The sequence below is a fragment of the Ctenopharyngodon idella genome, chromosome 5, assembly GCF_019924925.1.
Source record: "Ctenopharyngodon idella isolate HZGC_01 chromosome 5, HZGC01, whole genome shotgun sequence".
In the NCBI taxonomy this organism is placed as follows: Eukaryota; Metazoa; Chordata; class Actinopteri; order Cypriniformes; family Xenocyprididae; genus Ctenopharyngodon; species Ctenopharyngodon idella.
Genome location: NC_067224.1, coordinates 40,948,724 through 40,972,108, shown reverse-complemented (window position 1 = coordinate 40,972,108; position 23,385 = coordinate 40,948,724). Strand labels below are relative to the sequence as shown.

The following is a 23,385-nucleotide window of genomic DNA, read 5'->3' as shown; positions in this document are numbered from 1 at the left end:
CTTTTATCCAAAGCGACTTACAAGTGAGGAAAACAACAAGCAAGTCATCATGAAGAGGCAAATAGACACAAGAAGTGCTCACAATACAAGTTTCAGTCATTGCTCAGAGTATCATAAGCTACAATAGAGAGGGATTAAAGGAAGTGAAAGGATAGGTAATGAAAGGATAGTTTTTTTTTAAGTGCTCACGAAAGAGATGAGTTTTCAGCTGTCTTTTGAATATTGCCAGGGATTCTGCATTCCGGATGAAGGCAGGAAGATCGTTCCACCAGCATGGAGCAGTGAATGAGAATGTTCTGGAGACTGATTTTGTGCCTCTCTGTGATGGTACCATGAGCCTTCGCTCCTTTAGTGAGTGTAGGCTTCTGGTAGGGATGTAGACTCATAAAATTGAGTGGAAGTAGGAGGGTGCTGAGCCTGTGGTAGATCTGTAAGCAAGCGTCAACGCCTTGAACTAGATGCGAGCAGCAAGTGGTAGCTAGTGCAGAGAGATGAAGAGAGGCGTGACGTGTGCTCTTTTGGGCTCGTTAAAGACAAGACGTGCTGCAGCGTTCTGAATCATTTGTAGAGGCTTGATTGTGCATGATGGCAGTCCAGCCAGAAGAGCATTGCAGTAATCAAGCCTAGAAATGACCAGGGCCTGGACCAGAAGTTGTGTTGCATGTTCTGTTAGAAGGGGCCTGATTTTCCTGATGTTGTATAGTGCAAATCTGCATGACCGAGCTGTCTTCGCAATGGTCTTTGAAGGTCAGTTGGTCATCAAAGATTACTCCAAGATTTCTGGCCGAATTTGATGGGGTAATTGAGGATGTACCTAGTTGGATGGTGAAATCATGATTCAGAGTCGGATTGGCAGGGAAGACGAGAAGCTCAGTCTTTGCCAGGTTGAGCTGCAGATGATGTTCTTTCATCCATGCCGAGATGTCTGCCAGACAGCTTGAGATTTGTGCAGCTACTGTGGGATCATCTGGTTGGAATGAAAGGAAGAGTTGTGTGTCATCAGCATAGCAATGGTAGGAGAAACCATGTGCCTGAATGATGGGACCAAGTGATGTAGTGTAAATGGAGAAGAGGAGGGGTCCAAGCACTGAACCCTGAGGAACCCCAGTGATCAGTTTTGGATACCTCCCCTCTCCGGGTCACCCTGAAAGACCTACCTGTGAGATAGGATTCAAACCAGTGAAGTGGAGTACTTGTGATGCCAAGTGATGAGAGGGTGGACAAAAGGATCTGATGATTCACCGTGTCAAAGGCAGCAGATAGATCGAGCAGAATGAGAACTGATGATTTAAAATCAGCCTTTGCAATCCGCAAGGATTCAGTGACCGACAGTAGTGCAGTCTCGGTTGAATGGCCACTCTTGAAACCAGATTGATTGACGTCCAATTGGTTGCTCTGTGAGAGGAAAGATGACACCTGGTTGAAAACAACTCATTCAAGTGTTTTTGCTATGAATGATAGGGGAGAGACAGGTCTATAACTGTCTACAAGTGACGTGTTTAATGTGGGTTTTTTAAGCAGTGGGGTTACCCGAGCCTGCTTGAATGTGTTGGGGAAAATGCCAATGTGGAGAGATGTTGATAATGTGTGTAAGTGCTGGTAAAAGTGTAGGAGCGATGGCTTGTAGAAGGTGTGAGGGAATGGGATCTAGAGGGCAGGTGGTAGGATGACTGGAGAGGAGAAATTTGGATACTTCTGTCTCAGTGAGGGGAGAGAACGAAGAGAGGTGTGGCTGTGTATGTGGTTGGTCTGAGTTAAAACTGGATACATTTGTCAACGGCCATTTTGTTTTCTGTTCTGAGAGAAAACGTCCTGAAGGGAAACTACCTGAATGAAATTAAGGTTTGTAATACATTCTATTCCTATCAAATTATTACTGTACAAATAGGAAAACGTCTGTAGTCTGACATTTTACCTTTTTTTTTTGTTGTTGTTGTTGTTGTTTACATGTACGTCACAGCTAATGTCTGCTGGGAACGCTAGCCGAACAGGCGCCGGCACCACCATGTCAAACTAATGTGCGACCAGGGCTTAAACACAACGCAACATCACTTTAATGTGTAAAAGTTACTGTTTGCTCCACTGACTATAATAGAAGCGCTGCATTTGATCTAGTGTGCTAGCGTCGCAGCTGTGGTCACGCTATGCGTTTGACAGGTTGAAACTTAAATGTCTGACAGACGAGATGGCACAAGCTGTTTTTGATGTAACTTTTCAAACATGAATTCAGGTTGATTGGGACACTTTTTCCATCTCAATGGTTTAACCCAATCGATGGGTCAAGACAAACGATTCACTGGGTTTGTCCATTTTAAACCCAACTTGGGTTGTTTTTAAAGGGTTAGTTCACCCAAAAATGAAAATAATGTCATTTAGGAGTGCTGCATGTCATTTAATGAACTGGAACAGCCTACTGATACCAGTTTTCTTCCCACAGATTCCCAGTGGCTGCTCTTGCTGCTCCTGCCATGTCCTAAAACGTTTTTTTTTTTTTTTTTTTTGAGTATTTTATGATTGTAAAAGACTGACTTGCCATTGAATAAATATTCTAAATGAACTGCTCCTGTCCTATTATTTGAAATGAAAAATCTTCAAAATCAGGTTGAATGATCCAGCACTGTTAAAAGCAACCAAGCAAATGGTTAATGTATAAAACCCAATAAGCTTTACCCAGTGCTGGGTTGCCAAATAACCCAAATTGGGTTGTTTTTAACCCAGCATTTTTAGAGTACAGGTTTCTTGAGCAGCAAATCAGTATTTTAGAATGATTTCTGAAGGATCATGTGACACTGAAGACTGGAGTAATGATGCTGAAAATTCAGCTTTGATCACAGGAATAAATTACATTTTTAAAATAAATTAAAAATAGAAAACAGTTATATAAATTTCTAATAATATTTCACAATTTTACTGTTTTTTTTTTTCTGTAATTTATTTTGGTGAGAATAAGAGACTTCTTTCATTCTTTCAAACATTAAAAAACTTTCCGATTGCAAACTTTTGAACAGTAGCATATATTTCTACAGCCATAGTAATGACTTCTCTCTCTCGTTTTTGCACTTTGTCAAAGTTGACAAGGGAGGAAAAGACAAAGAGGCCAAAAGTCAGGCCTCCTTTCCTTCTTCACAGAATGAGAGAGCAGATCTCAGGCTTGACTGAGGTTAGAGAGCAACAATAGCATGCGAGACCCTCAGTCAAAAGAGCCACAGGAGTGATGAATGACCAAGAAATTCACACTAGTTTTGTGTCTCTTCAAGTATAGGGAAAGAAAAAGTAGGGAGAACTAGAGCAATTCGTGATCATGTTTCAAAGGACTATTTTATGATATATTAAACTTTTATAATGCAATGCTAAATCAATCAACATTAATGTGGAAAAAAGCTTGTGGCACTCTGAAAAAATATTTCTCAGGGTTATTTTATTTCTAAAAGTTAGTTTCTTTTCATTTAACACACATTGCATGTTTGTCACACTATACGGGGTAAGTTGTCACATTGGGTTGGCATTATGATATAGCTAATAATATAAAAGGTAAAATGTATAGTGTTTTAGCCAAGAGAAATTATAATTAATAAATTATATAAAATTACAACATTTGCAAAACACATTTCAACCTTCATTATACACTAAAAAATGTTGGGTTAAGTTGGGTTAAATATGGACAAACCTAGCGATTGGGTTAAATGTTTGCTTAACCTGCTGGATAGTTTTATTTAACCCAACTATTGTTTAAAAATGACTATATTTCTGGCTTAAAATGAACCCAAAATGGGTTGAAAATTAAAAATCACACACATAATTAGTAGAGGCAACAATAACAATCAAAAGGTGAACATTTATTAATAAGCAACTTAATAAAATGTTTAATTATTATTCAAGAAACTTATTGATAAATGTCCATTTCCATCATACTTTGGGTTCATTTTAAGCAAGCAGTAAAGTCAAAGGAGGTTGGGTCAAACGTTTAACCCAATTGATGGGTCAAAACAACTGATTCGCTGGGTCTGTCCATTTTCATCCCAACTTGGGTTGTTTATAACCCAGTGTATAGTTTACTCTGCTCTCAATGTCAGTGTGGCTTTATAATGTTTACTTGTTAAACAAAAGCTACAGCAAAAATTTGACATACAAAAGCACTGATGGATAAAACAAGTATTTGTGTAATTGAACTTCTAGTAATTTCTGTCCCTGTGACAACTAGCCCCTTTCCCCATAAAAATGGCCCTGTTTATCAATGGCTCTGTTCCAGTACCTGCTTCATTAACCAACTTCAGAGTTTTAGACGTCAAAAGAATAAAAGTTGCACAAAAAAACAAATGTACGTCAGTCATTTTCACCCACTGTTCAGCACTTCTCATAATGAGGCTACTCGTCATAAATGCATCTTGTCTCATCTTTTCTCTCATTCTGTTTTCAACCTCTTCTTAACCCCCCTTTCAAACTAATTCCTTCCCCTCCCCCTCTCTCTCTTTCTCTTTATTCAAAGCCATTGATCATGCATGCAGAAATTTAGCACGCCCATAGCTCCAGTCGGGAGCGCTGGGGCGCTGTCCTACATACTGCTTCTCCACACACACACACACACACACACACTCATCCTGAGACCACAATCAAATACACACACACACAGGGCAACCGCACTGACAAACCCTTGAGCAGTGATATATAAGCACGCAAATTTTTTACAAATTGTGGCATGTGTTCCTATACCAGTTCGACCTATGAACTGATCTCAAAACTTTTGGTGCAGAAGTTTTATTTTGGATCTGATAATTCAGATTTTTACTTCACCTTGCATCATTTTATTTTTTTTTCTACTAAAATGTCACTCTTTGTATATCTGCGTTGTAGTAGTTTCCTTTAGCAGGTGCACTTCTGCTCTAGCTTTTTTTTTTTCTTTTTTTTTTTTCTTAAAGTTACTGCTATAATAATTGCTTCCTTCCCTCCAAGTTTCTTTGGATAAAAGCGTTTGCTGTGTTATATAATTTAATATAAATCTAGTACAGATGCATGTTTGATTGCATTCAGTTGTCTTGTGCGTTGCTGAAGTTTCCACATATTAAATGCTTTTTAATACAAAACGTTGTTTATAAATTGTGATCATCTTTTAAATTCTATTTCAAGGCCAGAAGAATATACTCATCCTCATCTTTTGAAACTGGCTTTAATATCCCAAATTATTAGAATATTTTTCAAGCCTGGCCACTGAATGTCCGTATTTATCTTTTTAACAAATCACTAAATAAAAAAACATAAAAATGACAACAATACCACGTGAGATGCTGTTGTTTACGAGGAACAATGCACACCTCCCTGAGGACTGTGATGGTTGTGGTCAGTCTGTCAGCCCCACCCACATATGCAGACCACCAATCACCTGGTCTTGACTTCGTGCCAGTTCAGACCGACTGGAATCTAGACTACCAATCACCAAACTCACCCGCTGCTGTATGATACTGACTGCTGCTTCACTATAGACACAACTGACTGGATTAGATTGATGATACAAACAATAGATCAAGTGCTATCTATCTATCTATCTATCTATCTATCTATCTATCTATCTATCTATCTATCATCGTTTGTTCATTCGTTCGTTCTATCTATATATCTGTCCATCCATCTATCGTTCTATCTATCTATCTATCTATCATCTACCATTCTATCGTTCCATCGATATATTGTTCTATCATTTGTTCATTAGTTCTATCTATCTATCTATCTATCTATCTATCTATCTATCGTTTGTTCATTCGTTCGTTCTATCTATATATCTATCCATCCATCCATCCATCTATCATTCTATCTATCTATCGTTCTATCTATCTATCGTTCTATCATTCTATCCATCTACCATTCTATCTATCGTTTCATCGATATATTCTATCATTTGTTCATTAGTTCTATCTATCTATCTATCTATCTATTGATCTATCGTTCTATCTATTGTTCTATCGTTCGTTCATTCATTCGATCTATATATCTATTGTTCTGTCTATCCATCTATCCATCCATCCATCCATCGTTCCATCTATCGATCTGTCGTTCTATCTGTTGTTCTATCCATCTATCTATCCATCTATCGTTCTATCTATTGTTTATCATTTGTTCATTCGTTCGATCTATCTATATATCTATTGTTCTGTCTATCCATCCATCCATCCATCCATCCATCGTTCTATCTATCACTTGTTTGTTCATTCTATCTATCTATCTGTCTATCGTTCTATTTATCTATCTACCATTCTGTCTATTGTTCTATCTATCTGTCTATCGTTCCATCGATATATTGTTCTATTGTTCGTTCATTAGTTCTATCTATCGTTCTATCTATCTATCATTCTATCTATCGATCTGTCGTTCTATCTATCGTTCGTTCAATCTATTTTTCTATCTATATATCTATTGTTCTATCTATCCATCTATCGTTCTATCTATATATTGTTTATCGTTCGTTCATTAGTTCTATCTATCTATCTATCTAGTCTGTCTGTTTTTCTCTTTCTTCAGACTGACCACGTTTCGACTCTGCTACTGTACAGCAGCTGATGAAAGCAGGCGGGGGCGGGGTCAGGGAGAAAGAGAGGGCGGAGCAGACGACGAGAGTCCGGGAAAAGTCAAACGGGAGGCGGTGCCTCCGTGTGTGCGCAAACCACGCTTGGCCCGTCCTCCTCCAGACGGGTCCCTCCCTCCCCCACCCCCTCGGGCCACCCGCTCTTGAGTTGGAGACTCCTGGCTCCCGTTCGGCTCACAGTCCGGGCAACAGAGGGACACGGGAATGGACACAGAAGGGAGTCAGAGCAGCCTGTCGTCCTCCACGCAGGACTCCCCGCACGACCCCTGGTAAAGCCTCCTTTATGCGCGCTCCGTTTGACTTTTCCTTGCGAACGGGGGAGATCTATAGAAATAAACCTGAGAGTTTTGGGACCAGGAGAGAAGAGACCACCGGAGACAAAAGACAGAAGCGCGGGTCTCTTTACGAAAGAGCGAAAATGGAAACAATGTAACAGCCAGGAGCTTCAGTGTTACATTGTTTCCATGTTCCCTCTGTCCAGGACGCGCGCGGTTACATTGTTTCCGTCTGTTACATTTGGAACTGTTACATTGTTTCCAGCAGGTTATATTTTTACATTCCATTTTGCCCTTTCAAAAGGGGATGATCGAACTTGTTACTTTTTAGAGGAGATGAAATAATTAATTCTGCGATTCATTGGAAATAACGGCACCCATCCATCCATCATGGCCGAATTTCACTTTTCCACTTGATTTATTGTTATTTTGGCGGGTTGATTGCCGTATTTACACATGCATCAGTAATCAATAGCGTTTCAGAAGACTTTCAGATGTCTGATCTGGCTCTCTTTTTCACCTTTCAGCAAAATGTTCATCGGCGGGCTGAGCTGGCAGACGACACAAGGTGAGACACGCGTGATCCTCTGTCCTGCGTGCTACTTCCACAAAAACTCCCGTGCACGGGTTGCTATGAGCATATAGGAGCATGTTTTCTTTCTATATGTTTGTTTGACTAGAGACAGAAAGCAAATAGTTCACGCTCCGTGAAATCAAAGCACGCATTCAACGCACGAGCCATAACGTGTTACACAGAGGAAGATTTATAGATCAATTCTTGACATGTTTAGTGATAAAACTTCTCTGGAAATACTTCCTCGAAAGCTACAGACGAGCTATAGGGTATAATGAGCTCGTGGTGATTTGAGGTGAAAGCAAGGGCGCTAGCGAGGAAGCACTGATGTGGTTGAATAAATGCAGAGTGGAAAATCTCTACACTATGTATGCCTACGTTGTTATTCAAATAGCCAGCTTAACTTAGAACATTATAATAAGAATGCTTACCAGAGCTTTATAATGAGCACTATTGTCGAGATGCAAAGTGCTCACAGATGGGCAGTCTCTTACAACGCGTAGCAGCGAGCTTTTTTTTGTTTTAAGGTGCATCAAACATGATTTGTGTCACTAAACTGGTGTTATGAAGTAAATACATTGTGTTTTTCTTTCTCCAGAGGGACTGAAGGAATACTTTTGTAAATTCGGCGAGGTGAAGGAGTGTATGGTGATGCGGGATCCGGTTACGAAGCGGTCGAGGTGAGGGGGAGGCGCGCGCACATCCACTGCTGACTTGTTTGTGTGTTTGTAACTTAATTCTTATGCGTAATGTGTGTGCATGCGCTGCTTTTACGCAGGGGGTTTGGATTTGTCACCTATGTAGACCAGACCGGAGTGGATAAAGTTTTGGCCCAAAACAGACACGAGTTGGATTCAAAAACAGTGAGTTTATCATTTTTATTATGCTGTATAGCAGTTCATTTAATATAAATGCGCACACATTGCATGCTTTTGTTTGTTTTCTAAAATAATTCTGCGGTGTGGCCTAGCATGTTCTGTGAGGGTCAGGGTTTCATCCCACCTGCGTCAGTTACTGGCTTTTGAAGCAGTTCGCCTCATATTCTTTAGTTTATTCCCTTGCAAGACTTAAGCACTTCAATGGGATGAATGCTTGGCGGTGGTTTTCGTTTCCTAAGATCATTTTAACTCCACATGCACGAGGCGCGAGGTCCGTTCCAGCAGGTCTGTCTGGCGCAGAGCGCGCCACATGAAAGCGTTCTTTCTCGCTTTTCATCGTCATGGCAACCAGGGGAGCGAAACGGGGCAGAATCAAACTTTTCAAAATCTTCTAGGATTCGATCAACATTCCAAAAGTGTTGTGCAGACACATAAAAACCGCTGTAAATCGGCGAGGATTTAGTTTTATTATTACTAAACTTATTATAGAACTTTACCATGCTAAGATGGGATTATTTGAAGTAGGCTACCATTTCACTATTATGGTATCTTTCAAAATAACACAGTATTATTATCACTAAACCATGGCACTGCCACAATCAGAAACTTTTTATCCGCCAGTACTTGTGATGTATAAATTCACTGTAGTCACAGTTAGCACTGTTCATAAGTGAATTTTTAAAAATTATTATTATTATACACTAAGAAGGTTTAGATATCCACAATGTAATTTGCATCGGTATCACATAATTTACATCACTGTACCAAAATTGTTCAAAAATGTTATTAAAAAATTATTTGATCAGTAAGTCAAGACAACTTATATTTTTGCATTACTTTAACTTGTCAAAACAATTTAAGCAATTTCACATTTTTTGTAAGTTATGTGAGATTCAACTAGATTTTTTTAAAGTCAGTTTAATATAAATTTGAAATGACTTGTACAGCCAATTTGATAATACTTAAAAATTTAAGGCAACAACTTTGAACTTAAGTTTTTAAGTTGAAATAGGTGGAACATTTTTACAGTGTTGAAATATATTAAATGAACTGGATAGGTTGAACAATATGCAATAAACAATGCATAAACAACAGGAGAAGTGATTTACCAGCCGAACACAATGCTAAAAGTTATATATTAGTATTAATAGCCATATTACCTATTGACAGGCAAATTAATTGTGAAGTTTGATTGGACGAACAGCCTTTGACGTCAAATGTAGAGCTTTTCCTCGTCCATTTTAACAGTTTAGCTTGTAAATTTTGCTATTATGATGACTATGCATGTTTGCATTTTATTATATTCGTTTATTGTTTTATCTCTGATGTCTGTGACCCGATCAGAACAGATGTGTACCTCATTTTTGGGATGCAACCCACCAGTTGAGATCCATGACTACGCTGGTAATGGCATGGTGTATGGCATTCTTTGAAGGTTGTCAGAATATATATTTTTAAAATACTATACACTGTTAAAAAATAAATGTTCTAAACAGGGGTGTTTTCGCAGTGCAGAAGCATTTTTGGTTCCCCAAAGAACCTTTTAAAAGCTTACTGTGAAGAACATTTTAATAACCCAAAGAAACTTTGTCCACTATAAAGAACCTTTTGTGGAATGCAAAGGTTCCGTAAATGTTAAAGGTTCTTTATGGAACCATCAATCAATGCCAATAAAGAACCTTTACTTTTAGTGATGAGTGTAGTGATGGTTTTAAATGACATGATAGTGTCCTATACTATGAAACCTAATACATTTTGAATTTGCTCCAGCACTTTTTGTCCACTTTTGACCACATTGCACAGAGTATCGTGCTAGCCAGTAGCTCTATTTGAATAAGCGCCCAGGTCGTGTTTGAATATGTGAGTCCTGGGACGTCATTGATGGTCTTTGTCAGAACTGTGTGGGTGTGTCAGCAGACAAAACCAGCCAGAGCTTTACTACAGAGATGGCACAGACAGACCACTTACAAGGTGTGTGTGTAAATGGGGTTGTGTTTGTTTGTTGTCAAATGTGGGCTGTGTTGTGGCCTGTTCCTAGTCTTTTCACATTAAAGAATGAGGCTAGCTGAATCTTGTTTAGACGCATTTATTTGCAGCCAGAGTATTTACAATATTAATGGTGACTCTGCTCAGAGAGACTCAGCCTGGCAACACTCCAGTCTCTTGGGTTTGGTCGCCATGTGGGACTGTCATCACCATAACAACTTTGTTGGTTATATCCGAGAGTGTCACACACTTAACCACAGCCATTAACCACCATGACCCTGTATAAAAGCCCTGATATACTCACAGCGAAGTTATTTCCGTTCCTTGCTTAGGGGTAAAAAGAAGTTTGTAATACCGGCGTTTAATGAATATGTAAATATGTGCTGGGCTCTTTCCTCTCAATAACAAAATAAGCACACCACTAAAATGACAGCAGTTAAAAAGCATGTGATCATAGCGATGAGGATGTTTGCACCAGCTCTGAGATTCAGCACTCCAGTCAAATCACGTCATGTTTATTTACATAGCACTTTATACAATAGGTTGCTTTTAAAGCAAAGCTGCTTTACAGTATTAAACATGAAAAAGTGTCAGTGTCACTATCAGTTGGAATTACAACTGCAGTGTCCACTATAAAGTAGAGATGCACCGATATATCGGCCAATAGTCGGTATCAATCTGGCTATCGGCTGATGATTTAAAAACAGCCAATAGTCAGGGCCGATATATCCTGTCAATCAACAGAGGGCAGAAAAATGCACTGAATTAGTGCTTTGTGTAAAGAAAATGCTAAGAAACCAGTTTGATGTTCAATATTCTTAGTAATTATATGAATTCATAACATTCAGAAAGTTAAGAAATATTAATTTAATCTTCAGAATTTAGTTAATGTGTGTTAATATTAATTTGAGTAATGTGTTTATGTTTATAACTGATACCAGTTACTCTGAAACATGTTGATGAAATGGAGAGAATAAAGTTTTTATTTGCATTTCTTTCAAAATATAATAATTAAAAATATAATGATTAATTATTAATTATAATGAAATTATTATTAATTTAAAAGAAGGTGTAAAAGGCAGAACCCCCAAACTATAGGTATCAGTACACTCTGAATAATCAGCTATCGGTGGAAAAATTTAGTATCGGTGCATCTCTACTATAAAGCAGCTCTCCTGTGTTCGTGTTTGTATTCGCATCTGACCTCGACGGACTGAACTGAAGAAATGAACCGATTTTCACAGCAAAGAAGGTGGAGCCTTGGAGCCACACCTACTTATTACATAATCAATTAGCTTGAAGTATATCTGGGCCTTAAAGGGATAGTTCACCCAAAAATAAAAATTCTGTCATCATTTACTCACCCTCAAGTTGTTCCAAACCTGTATAAATTTCTTTGTTCTGTTGAACACAAAGGAAGATATTTTGAAGAATGTGGGAAACTGAACAGTTCTGGGGCACCATTGACTTCCATAGTATTTTTTTTCTATTATGGAAGTCAATGGATCCTGGTTACAAACTTTCCTAAAAATATCTTCCTTTGTGTTCAACAGAACAAAGAAATTTATACAGGTTTGGAACAACTTATCCCAAAGGGATAGTTCACCCAAAAATGAAAATTCTGTCATCATTTACTCACCATCAAGTTGTTCCAAACCTGTATGAGTTTCTTTGTTCTGCTGAACACAAAAGAAGATATTTTGAAGAATGTTGGCAACCAAAGTAACCACTTGTTGGTCCCCATTGACTTCCGTAGTATGAAAAAACAATTTTTACAATGGAAGTCAATGGGGACCAGAAACTGCTTGTTTACCAACATTCTTCAAAATATCTTCTTTTGTGTTCACCAGAAGAAAGAAATTCGTACAGGCTTAGAACAACTTGAGGGGGAGTAAATGATGACAGAATTTTCATTTTTTGGGTGAACTATCCCTTTAAGAGATGCATAACACTTAATGGTGTAATGTATATAAATCTCGCATTTTCTGTTTTGAAAAATGTATGGCATCATAGTTGCATCATATCGAGCAAATATATGTTGTGAAGTATGAAGTATATTTTTTTGCTTTAATTCAGTAAGGAATAAGGACAGATTGACACATTGTTTTATTTTTAATGCTCAAGAGCAATGTTATCTAGAATATAATACTCTGTGGCTACTTAAAGTCGACCTGAAGAGACGTTCGCAATCTATTTTTTTTTTTTTTTTTCAGAATGTGATATACTGACTAGTGAAACAGAATATTCAGTGGGAGAAAATATAGGCCAGGACTTATCCTTCAGGAAATTTATTGCACTGAGTTGATAGAACTTACAACTAGGAAAAAATTGTCTGAAAGAGTGATTCATTTTTATGAAGACATTTTTTTTCCTGTGGTATAACATTAATGTTAATCACATATCATTTATCTTCTGAAATGAGCAGTTGTTCATATGTTAGACAACAACTAGAGGAAGTTTGTATGCAAACTTAAACTATTGTTCAGAAGTTTGGGGTCAGTGAGATTTATTTTTTTTTTTTAATTTTTGCTTTTTTCAGTAAGGACGCATTCACTTGATCAAAAATGTCAGTAAAGACATTTATAATATTACAAATGATTTCTATTTCAAATAAATGCTGTTCTTTTGAACATTAAAGAATCCTGAAAAAAAAAATGCTATCATGGTTTTCACAAAAATATGAAGCAGCACAACTGTTTTCAACATATGAAATGAGCAGCAAATCAGCATATTAAAATGATTTCTGAAGGATCATGTGACACTGAAGACTGTAGTAATGATGCTGAAAATTCAGCTCTGCAATCGCAGAAATAAATTACATTTAAAAAAGCAGTTTTTTAAAATTGTAATAATATTTCACATGCTTTTACTGTATTTGTGATCAAATAAATGCAGCCTTGGTGATGAGCATAAGAGACTTCTTCTAAAAAAACACTTAAAACCGACCCGACCTTTTGAACGTCAGTGTACCTGGACATAAAAACACTGTGATTCTGATAGCTGTGATGTAAATCTCCATTACAGGTACAGCCTATTAAGTAAATCTTGATTTCTGTGTGCTGTGATGCAAAGGCTAATCAGTGTGGTAATTGTGTATTGACGGGTTTGAATGACCCTTTCGCATGGTATTTGAGCCTGTGTTGTGGTAATGTTTTGGTGGGGTCGCTGGGGGGGATGCTGTGGGTTATTAGGTCACTCCAATGGGGTCTGAATGGCTGTGTGGGGAGGGAGCCACAATAACAGGAAGCAATTTTGATAGATAAGACTATTGTGAAAACAGCTCCTCGTCCACTTTCAGCTGCGTTACAAGATTCCAGAGGAACTGCAGAAGAATTGGCAGCAGTCTGTAACACAGATGGCAGTATGTGCTGTTTTTATTATATCTGATGTGGTGATTGTGTGTAGAGAACTGTAAAGTTTTGCATGTAACAGTAAAGCGTTTCCATGCTGTCGTTCATTATTTCACAGTTTTCATCTTTCTCGAGTGTTTTCCTGTTTCTTGCTTTTGCCAACCATGCAAGGAAATGAAAAGAAGATATTGTGAGTGACGCAGAGAGTCCGTGTTGAAAACAGAAAGAATGTGCCATGCTGAGAGTGTTTTTTTCATGCTATCGGCCCTCAGAAGAAAGAATGAAAGAGGATAGGTTGGTAGAGGGGTGTCTGAGTTCTGGAAATGAGAGGTCATATGGTCAAATCTCATAAAAAATGAGGCTAAATTAAAACAGACATGACAGATTGTGCATTTCTCCCGAGTTAAGCGACAACAACCATGTGAAAAATATGTGGGAGTTTTATTTTTGTGTGTTTGTGTACATGGTGAAATATTTTTTTGGACATCAATGTTGTACATTTTCTTGAAATGTGTAATATTGATTTTTAACTTTATTTTTTTAAATGCTTGCCTTTCCAAAACTTGATGCTATATGAAATATGGTTGGCTAAGGCATTCTACAGTCCCAAATGACACACTATACACTATGTACTTAAGCTCTATGTCTAGTGTATGAATTTAATAAGGTTATTTTGTCATTCAGAATTAGAGTCTGATAGCTTCCCGTTACGTAATTAAAGCTGCGACAGTCGAATGCATGAAGTGTTCAACATTCCACATTTTTTCCGGTTAATTAAGTGCATCATCTGCGTATTTAAAGTACCTCTAGGGAAAGATAAATATACTAAAATGTATTTGAATTACATTTATTTTGTGCTAAGTATACTACAAATACATTTACATATTTATGTGCTAAATAAAAATACCCTGCAATTGTACTTTTGGTACACTAAACTGGTATACTAAGTTGGTTTGTACTTAATGCACTTTAATTGTGCAGAAGTAGTGCTGAGGTCCAAATAAACATATACTGAAGTATATTTGATTGTTTTAAAGTGGAACTATTGCAAGTATACTTTAGGTACACTTTAAATATCTTGCATTTAAAGACTGATATTATACAAAGATCATACAATCCTTATTAATAGTGATATTAAAACACTTTTTAGGCATAATATTAAGAAATGTGCATTGTGCAATAAAGGAATACTCCAAATAAAGTTGAATTATAATTTCATATCAGTAAGTTTTAAGTGATATGTCAATAAAAATGTTAGTGGATTTTAAGTATACTTAGTATGAAATAAATGTATTTTAAATAGATTTTGGTATAGGTTTTTACCAGCCCAAGTCAAAAGATTCCACTCTTTCTGTGATATTCTGGCTTCTTGCAGTGTAAGTCTGTGGATTTTTTTCAGCTGTTTTGTGACCTGCTTTACATTTCTCAACGATCTGCACAATTTGATGCATCATTCATGTCTGTAGCACAAATGGTGTAGAATGAGTTACACAGCTAATTTTAATATTTCGTGTCAGGGGATTGTTCAAATCAGGGCCGTAACCACCATAGGCATTGAGGGGGACTTGTCAAGAACTCTAGCAATATGGCCAATTTGTCCCCCCCAATATTTGATATTTCTCCATTACGCACCGCTCTGTTTGTTGTTAGGATGACAGACAGTTTAAAAAGTTACATTTTCAGGCTGGTCTGCCTCAGCAGTCTAACAGCGTTCATCAATGTCAAAATGATGGCCAATCAGATTAAAGAAGGCGGGGCTTACTGTTCACAGAAGACGAGTGTGAATTCCAACGCGACTCTTTTAGTTTTTACAGTGAAAGCAAAAAACAACAAAAAAATAACGACTTTATTCAACAATTTCTTCTCTTCCCTGTCAATCTCCTACACTGTTGGCATAGTAAACACAGTGCAGTGCTTCCAGGTTCTACATCAGAACGTCGGCTCATTATTATTAATTGGCTCATTATTGTTAATAATGAGCCTGTGTTTTGTTGGGAACTATGTGGCTGATAAATCTTGATCTGCATTTGTCAAATGAGGTTAGTTTGGCTTAATATTTGAACAAGAACTTCAATTAAACTAAATGTATATATATATATGTATGTGTGTGTGTGTGTGTGTGTGTGTGTATTGTATGTTCAGATATTCATACAACTAAATATTCTAGTTTTCTGAAATTTATCAAAAATGCTGGCGCTGGCTGGAACCTTTTTAAAAAAAAATGCTGGTGAGTTAAAAATGCTGCTTAATAAACATCCAGTTTTGCAATAAATACATAGGAAATTTGTTTGTTCATTCAATCCTGAAATTGCTTTTTCAAGTTTATTGCACATTCAGCTCAGATATGCATGTTTAGCCATGTACTACAAGCAGTATTGATAATACAGTGATCAAATCTTCTAGACTCAATGGCGTTTGGTGGAAATTAACTGCTATTCTTCTAGCGATAGACAAAAATGAAAGCATAGTTAAAAAATGTGTGCCTCTTTATAGCTTGTGGCTTGATGATGTGTTTTTGTATTTACCTCTGCAGCCTTAAACTTTTTTTTTCTGGACAATTTCAGCTTTTTGAAAACTTTTAAGTTTGGAATTCAAGACTAGAGAGATTCCTGTGTTGTGTATTGTGCAGAACTGGTACAAGGACACTTGAAATGATTTGGATGAGAGTCCCGTTGGAGGCCTTGAGTGCGTCATTGACGTGTAAGAGTGTGTATGGCGGTTTAGCGGTAGATTCTGGAGATTAGCTCTCAAATGCTGAAGGCATGAGGAGGTTCGTGCTGCGGGACAGAGGGAGAGAGAGAGAATTCCCCGTCCGTAATTAGTATGGATCGCCAAAGCAACTAATCGGATTGAGGGAAACAAACTGGATTGCATTTCCGAGGTAGATTCATGGCTGAAGCCAAAGCCTCTCCTGAGATTTTGCATGGTGTAAGCACACACACACACACACACACACACACTCTCACCTCTGTTCCATCTTGGTCGCGGTGTGGGGTTGTTGAGCCTCATTAACGAGCATCGTTAGCTAATTGCTTTGCCATTGTTCACTCATGCACAGTGACCTTGATGGCCCAGTCCCATATACAGCAGCAGTTCTCCTTCACCAGCAGACATTCAAACACCTTAATGCAGTCTGTATATTAATGATGCACTGATATAGAAATATTGTCCTATTTATGTAAGCTGTGTATATTATGGTTTAAATATGTGCCTGCTTGAGCATGAGGAATGGATCTATCTATCTATCTATCTATCTATCTATCTATCTATCTATCTATCTATCTATCTATCCATCCATATATAATATATTATAATATAAATATATATTGGCTGTGTGTGTATATAATATTTAATAATAATATGTATATTTCACATGTAGCATCCCTATATGGTATAAACTCTTTGCAGAAAAGGTTCAGTTCAGTTAGGTTCAATATACACTCTAAAAATGCTGGGTTAAAAACAACCCAAGTTGGGTTGAAAAGGGACAAACCCAGCGGGTAGTTAAATGCTGGGTAGTTTTATTTAACTCAACTGTTGTTTAAAAACGACTGTATTGCTTCCTTAAAATGAACCCAGAGTATTTTGGAAATTAACATTTATTAATGTTTAATAAATTACCATTCATCAATAAGTTTCATGAATAATAATTAAACAATAAACATTTATTCAATTGCTGATTAATAAATGTTTATGTTTTGATTATTATTGTTGCCTCTAGTAATATTGTGTCAGATTTTTAATTTCCAACCTTTTGGGTTCATTTTAAGCCAGAAATATTGTAATTTTTAACAATAGTTGGGTTAAAAAAAACTGTGTTCGGCAAACATTTAACCCAGTTGTTGGGTTAAAACAACCCAATTGCTGGGTTTGTCCATATTTAACCCAACTTGGGTTGTTTTTAACCCAGCATTTTTTAGAGTGTAGAAATCTATGCCAAAATAATTTATGCCAAAATATTCTATATAAGGAGAAATGTCTTCAATGATGTGTTGTTTCATTTTTTCCCACTGATAAAGTATGTTTACAAGCCGTTTAATTCATAAAATTGAATGAAAATTAAAAATGAATGAAAGCAAAATTAGTTAAAACTAAAACCATAAAATGATACCGTAATGGGAAGGGAACCCCTAAAAGGTTCTATATTTGAAACGCCTGACAGAACCCTTTAAAGTTCTGTATAGAACCTTTTCTTCTAAGAGTGTAACATTACAATTCTAACAGTTTCCCCTCATAATTTTAGTGTACTTATGAATTTTTTAAGTCCAATAGGGGATTTAGCAAAGTAACGGCAAACCTTGAGAAATCATTGATGCCTGTAGCACAAACGCTGCAGGATGAGGTACGCAGTAAATTTTAGTACTTGTTAGAGGTTTGTTCAAATCACTAATACAAACATTATATGAGTGTACTATATGAGCGGTAATAGTGATGCTTAACTTTGCATGAAGGAACTTTAAAGAGTGAATATGAGCTCTTGTGTGTGTGAAATGAGGTAGAAGCTGATAAAAGAGTGAATAGGAAGCATACTTGTGTAGTTTGGTTTGATTTGTTGATGGTTGTGTGGAGTGAAAGGCGAGCTGTGTGTGTGTGTGTGTGTGTGTGTGTGTGTGTGTGTGTGCGCGCTCATGAGGGGGTGGACCTCTCTCCGTCCCATCTGTTTGGGGTTCATCTTTGTCCTTATAATTAATGAAAGCAGAGGGGGCTTCATGACACACACACACACACACACACACACACACACACACACAATCAGCACCCTGAGCTTTTCACTAGCAGGTTTTGTTTTAGCTAAATTGCTCCCTCTCTTTCTTCCTTCTCTTTTGTTGTTTTCATTCACTTTTTTTTTTTTTTTGCTGTTTCGTGCTGATTAATTTGCCCTCACCCCCTTCCTGCCTCTCTCTATCTGTTTTCTCCGTATCTCCTCCCTCTCAGCTCAGAGCAGAGATTGGATGGTGGGATAGGCTTTGCCTGCCCTCAGGCCTGAAAAGAGGATTGTTTGGAAACAGATCTGTTCCAGTAACCTGTAAAAGGAGTAGCCTTCAGCAACACACACACACTCTTGTGTTTCTATCAGTTTGTTCTTTCTGTCTAATAGCAAAATCTGTAGCAGTGTCATTTCTGACCTCATTTAGGATTCCGGAAAGCTTTGGTTATCCATGGATGTTAAGATGTGTTCGAAGGAAACAGAATGATAGCTAGAACTGTATGGTCAGATATTTTTAAAGACAGAACTATATGATTTATAGTACATTTTTTCAAACCCCTGACCCTACACTCTTAGTTCTATGAAGAACTTTTCCATTCCACTAAAGATTCTTTATACTGGAAAAAGCTTACTAAAGAAAAAACAAAGAGTTATTTTAAGACTGGTTCTTTGGGGAACCTAAAATGGTTCTTCTAAGGCATCGCTGTGAATACACCCTTTTGGAACCTTTATTTTTAAGAATGTAAACTTTTTCACCATTATGAATGATTTCTCAAATTATGCAGCTTGTTAGGAAGAGATGTGCTATTGAAATGACTGACATTGCACTAAAAACACAACTGCATTGCATCCACAACATCTTTGGCCCTGTTTACACCTGGTATTAAGATGCGTTTTGGTCGATCGGATCAAGTGGACGACGCTAAATACAGGTGTAAACGGGGTCTAAAACATTTTGAGCTTGTCCACTTTGGACCACTTCCAGAGGTAGTTCGAAAAACATTCAACCGGATTGCTTTCGTAGCGTAGATGCTCATGTGGTCGAATGTGTTCAAACAGCCACAAAAGACCTCCTACTCTCCACCTACTGACCTAACACATAAACATTATGGGAAGCGCGCTAGCCAGATGGGATTTAAACTTTGTCGGCTGAAGACCCAAGTTTGGTTGGAAGACGAAAAATGTACCAAGCACAATGTTCTCTCACCATTCCTGATTTCTAACACACACTCGCAGCGTTCGGTCAGTCTTGCGGCTGTCAGAAACGTCATCTTTTCCGTCATCTTCGGTGAGTTCATATGTAAATTGCACAAGCTTATTTCATCCATTAGATCGAAAGATATGAATAAGCCTTTACATTTACCCACCCATATACCCTCCCCTCGAAGAAATCAGGACAGAAGTGGTCAAAAGTGGACAATAGAAACGGATTAAAACAACAGGTGTAAACGGGAATGTGTCTCGCTCATCTACTTGTGATCCGATCGACCAAAACAAATCTTAATACCAAGTGTAAACAGGGCCTTTGTATCATGGGGATTTTCCCAGGGGCAAACGTCACTTTTGTTTTCTTCAGTAAATGTAAAAATCTAGTTGTTGTACTTTTGTGATCAAAAGTGATTGTAAAGACATTTATAATGTTGCAAAAGATTGAACAGTAGTGTAAATAAAACATAATTTTTTAGAAACTAAATTGACTAGTACACTGTAAAAAAATTATTTTCAGGATTTGTTATCACATTTTTTCTTTTGTCAAATCAACTTCAATAATTTATGTGGCTCAGATAACAGAATATTTTGAGTTTCTATTGCTTAAACCGGTCGCCTTCATTGTATTAACTCAAATTTTTAATTTCAATGAACTCAAAGTTTTAAGGCAACCAACTTAATTTTTTAAGTTAAATCAACAATTCTTTTTTACATTGTAGTTTTGCACATGAAAAATCAGTTCTGTAGATAATCAATGCTTTACAGAATCCTGCGAAATGAGGTTAAAATGATGCTGGTCTATGAGTGACGTTTTCATTTGGTTAAACTGATTCACACTCATATATCTGACGTGACTTCACATGATGTTTTTGTCTGTTTGGTATTTCTCGTGCACAGGTTGGGACGAGGTTTGGGATCAGAAGGTGACTATGAGTGTAGTCTAGAGATTCTGAGCTGAAATCATAGTACTAAAACTGTAGACACTGGCAAGATCAACATCCTAGAGTCTTGCTGGACCGCACTAATAGAACGCTACTGTATGCTACACGTATGTGAATCTAGTTGGTGTAGAAGGTCATTTAGATCAATGGCAGTGCATAACAGCATGGCATGGGGTGGCTAGAGATGGTTTCTAGAATTAGGATGGAGATAGTCTTGTCTAGTGGGGTTAGTGGTGCTCATGGGAATCAAATTTATGATGCTGATTTTTGTTGATTGGTTCATAAAGCAGAATTAACAAATCTAAAGATACACTCTGAAAAATGCTGGGTTAAAAACAACCCAAGTTGGGTTGAAAATGGACAAACCCAGCGAATGGGTTAAATGTTTGACCAATGTGCTGGGTAGTTTTATTTAACCCAACTATTGTTTAAAAACGACTATATGTCTGGCTTAAAACGAACTCAAAATAGGATGGAAATTAAAAATCAGACACATAATTATTAGAAGGAACAATAATAATCAAAACATGAACATTTATTAATAAGCAATTTAAATTATTATTCATTAAACTTATTAATAAATGTTCGTTTAAACATATCAATAAATGTTAATTTCCAACATATTTTGGGTTAATTTTAAACAAGCAATACAGTCATTTTTAAACAACAGCTGAGTTAAATAAAACTACCCTGCAGGTTGAACATTTAACCCAACCGCTGGGTTTGTCCATTTTCAACCCAACTTGGGTTGTTTTTAACCCAGCATTTTTTAGAGTGTACCTTCTAGATACTGATCTATATTTTACTTTACAGGGTCTATTCTCATACAGCTGCTGTCAAGCATCTGGTCAAGTATGGTTTACTAATCAACTATAGTTATATCTTAATATATTATGATCATAAAACTATTAGTAACTTCAGACCCAGTTTAACTTGCTCCAGTCTGCACTTTATTGTATCAAATTCTTGTCTTTTCCCTGTCAGGGTTGCTAATCGATTTCATTGTGCACATTCCTGCACAAATAGTTTTGGGTAGCAGACATTAAACCAACTGTTTCATATTACTGGTATACAAAAACCTGGCAGATTAAGCAATTGTAAAAATATATATCCCAACAAATAGGAAGCATCAGTGCTCACATAAAATTATAATTTCATTGATTTTTGACAATTGTATTGATTGTTTTTTCTTTCTTTAGTTTTGCAGGATATTTACAAAAGCAGGGGAATGCCAGGTTGTGCTAACTTTGGCTAATGCTAGTGCTAACCAGTTCATAGTTATGTAAAACTTATAGCTAGAATCAAGTAACAGATGCATATTTTCATCACTTACTGTACCAGGTACAGATAGTCCAACTTCCTCATTTACTTTTCTCCAAGCTGTCTCCTTTTTTTGTCCGGTCTCTGTATGAATAAGAAGTTGTGTCATACGTGTTGAACCGGATGTGTCAATAAGCGACATTGTGTCATGCGAATTTGAGAATATGAGAAGATGCGATTGAGACACATTTTGTGCGTTCGCGGCGATCGATCGCGTCACCCAATTTGCGTCATTTGCATTGACTTTGTATGTAATCTACTCGTGAAAATAATTAAATTCGCTTTTGGTGTGCACACACCATTAGAGTATGTCTTTTAAAGGAACCAAAAATACTGTTTTTCTTCAAAAACATCACATAAATTTCTATAAATATATATATATATATATAAAACTTATCCCAAAATTTTGAATGGTACAAATTGAACATAAAAACCAGCGTTATTTTATTATTAGTTTTTATTCTTTTAGTTTTATATTTTTAATTTTTTAACTTAATTTCACAATATTATTATTTTTTTTTTACTGTATTTTTTGATTAAATAAATGCAGCCTTGGTGAACATATCATCTTATGGACCCCAAACTTCTTTCTTTCTTTAATTTTGCAGGACATTTAGAAAAGAGTGCATTTTTTGGGATCACTGGTATCAACTTCTTTAAAAAACAAAACAAAATAAATATAAGCTTAATACATTTATTTGACATAATAGATATTTTAAAACATGGACAAATGAAAGCTTTAAGCATAAGCCATAAAGAAGTTTTTATTTCTCACATGACTTGCAATGGTCAGATGATTCCACACCGGCCGGAAACATGGTGGGAATTTTATGTAATTCCTCTTGAAATATTTCAGAGGATTTGTCTGTTGTGAAAGCTTTCATTTTCTGCCAGGTTCTGCTTGCAAGACTTTGTGAATATTGTTCAAGTAAACCATTGTGTTAAAATATCTGATGAGTTAAATTGTGTTTTATGGCATTCCTCAATAAATCAAATAAATCAAGTAACTTATATTTAATGGTGTAGATTGTTCAAAGAAAACACTGACAGAGATTAAACTGTAGAAAGCACTTAATTTGGTGATCTTCACAGCATGCACTGTTCAGTTTTATTTCTTTAATGCTTTTTTCATATAATGATTATGTTAGAAGTGTTAACATCAGTAAATCTTTGGGAAACACTCACTGGTCTGTTTGTTGAACAGCTGTGAGTGGATTGAGTATTTATGAAATACTATCTTTGTCTCTCAAACGGATAACTGGCCGTCTTTTCTGTAAATACATGATGTTTCTTCACACTCATGCCTCTTATTCCCTCTCAAGATTCAAAGAAGCTTAATTCACATGCTAAACAAATCTCTCTCTCTCTCTCTCGTTCTGTCTCAGATTGACCCAAAGGTGGCCTTCCCACGTAGAGCTCAGCCGAAGGTGAGTGCTAAGTCTCAGTTCAGGTTAACATCACAGGTGTCAAAAATGTCACTTCTCATTAAGGACATGTAGGTTCTGTTCTAAAACCTAGTGAGTGTTTTAAAGCATCATAGGTGTTTTCTCCATGTGACAGCTCTTCCAAA

At 36.8% G+C, this 23,385-nt stretch overlaps 1 protein-coding gene across 2 annotated transcripts in view; it reads left to right on the top strand.

Annotated features, from left to right (window-relative positions):
• The window catches only part of LOC127512129 (RNA-binding protein Musashi homolog 1), a 60,037-nt gene that overhangs the window by 11,362 nt on the left and 25,290 nt on the right, over nucleotides 1-23,385 (top strand). For both annotated transcript variants that reach the window (XM_051892763.1, XM_051892764.1), the window contains exons 2-6: nucleotides 6,511-6,843; nucleotides 7,377-7,417; nucleotides 8,022-8,103; nucleotides 8,202-8,286; nucleotides 23,201-23,242. In XM_051892763.1, coding sequence (XP_051748723.1) covers nucleotides 6,779-6,843; nucleotides 7,377-7,417; nucleotides 8,022-8,103; nucleotides 8,202-8,286; nucleotides 23,201-23,242 — 315 coding nt within the window. In that variant the 5' untranslated portion in view covers nucleotides 6,511-6,778. The remainder of the gene's footprint in view (nucleotides 1-6,510; nucleotides 6,844-7,376; nucleotides 7,418-8,021; nucleotides 8,104-8,201; nucleotides 8,287-23,200; nucleotides 23,243-23,385) is intronic.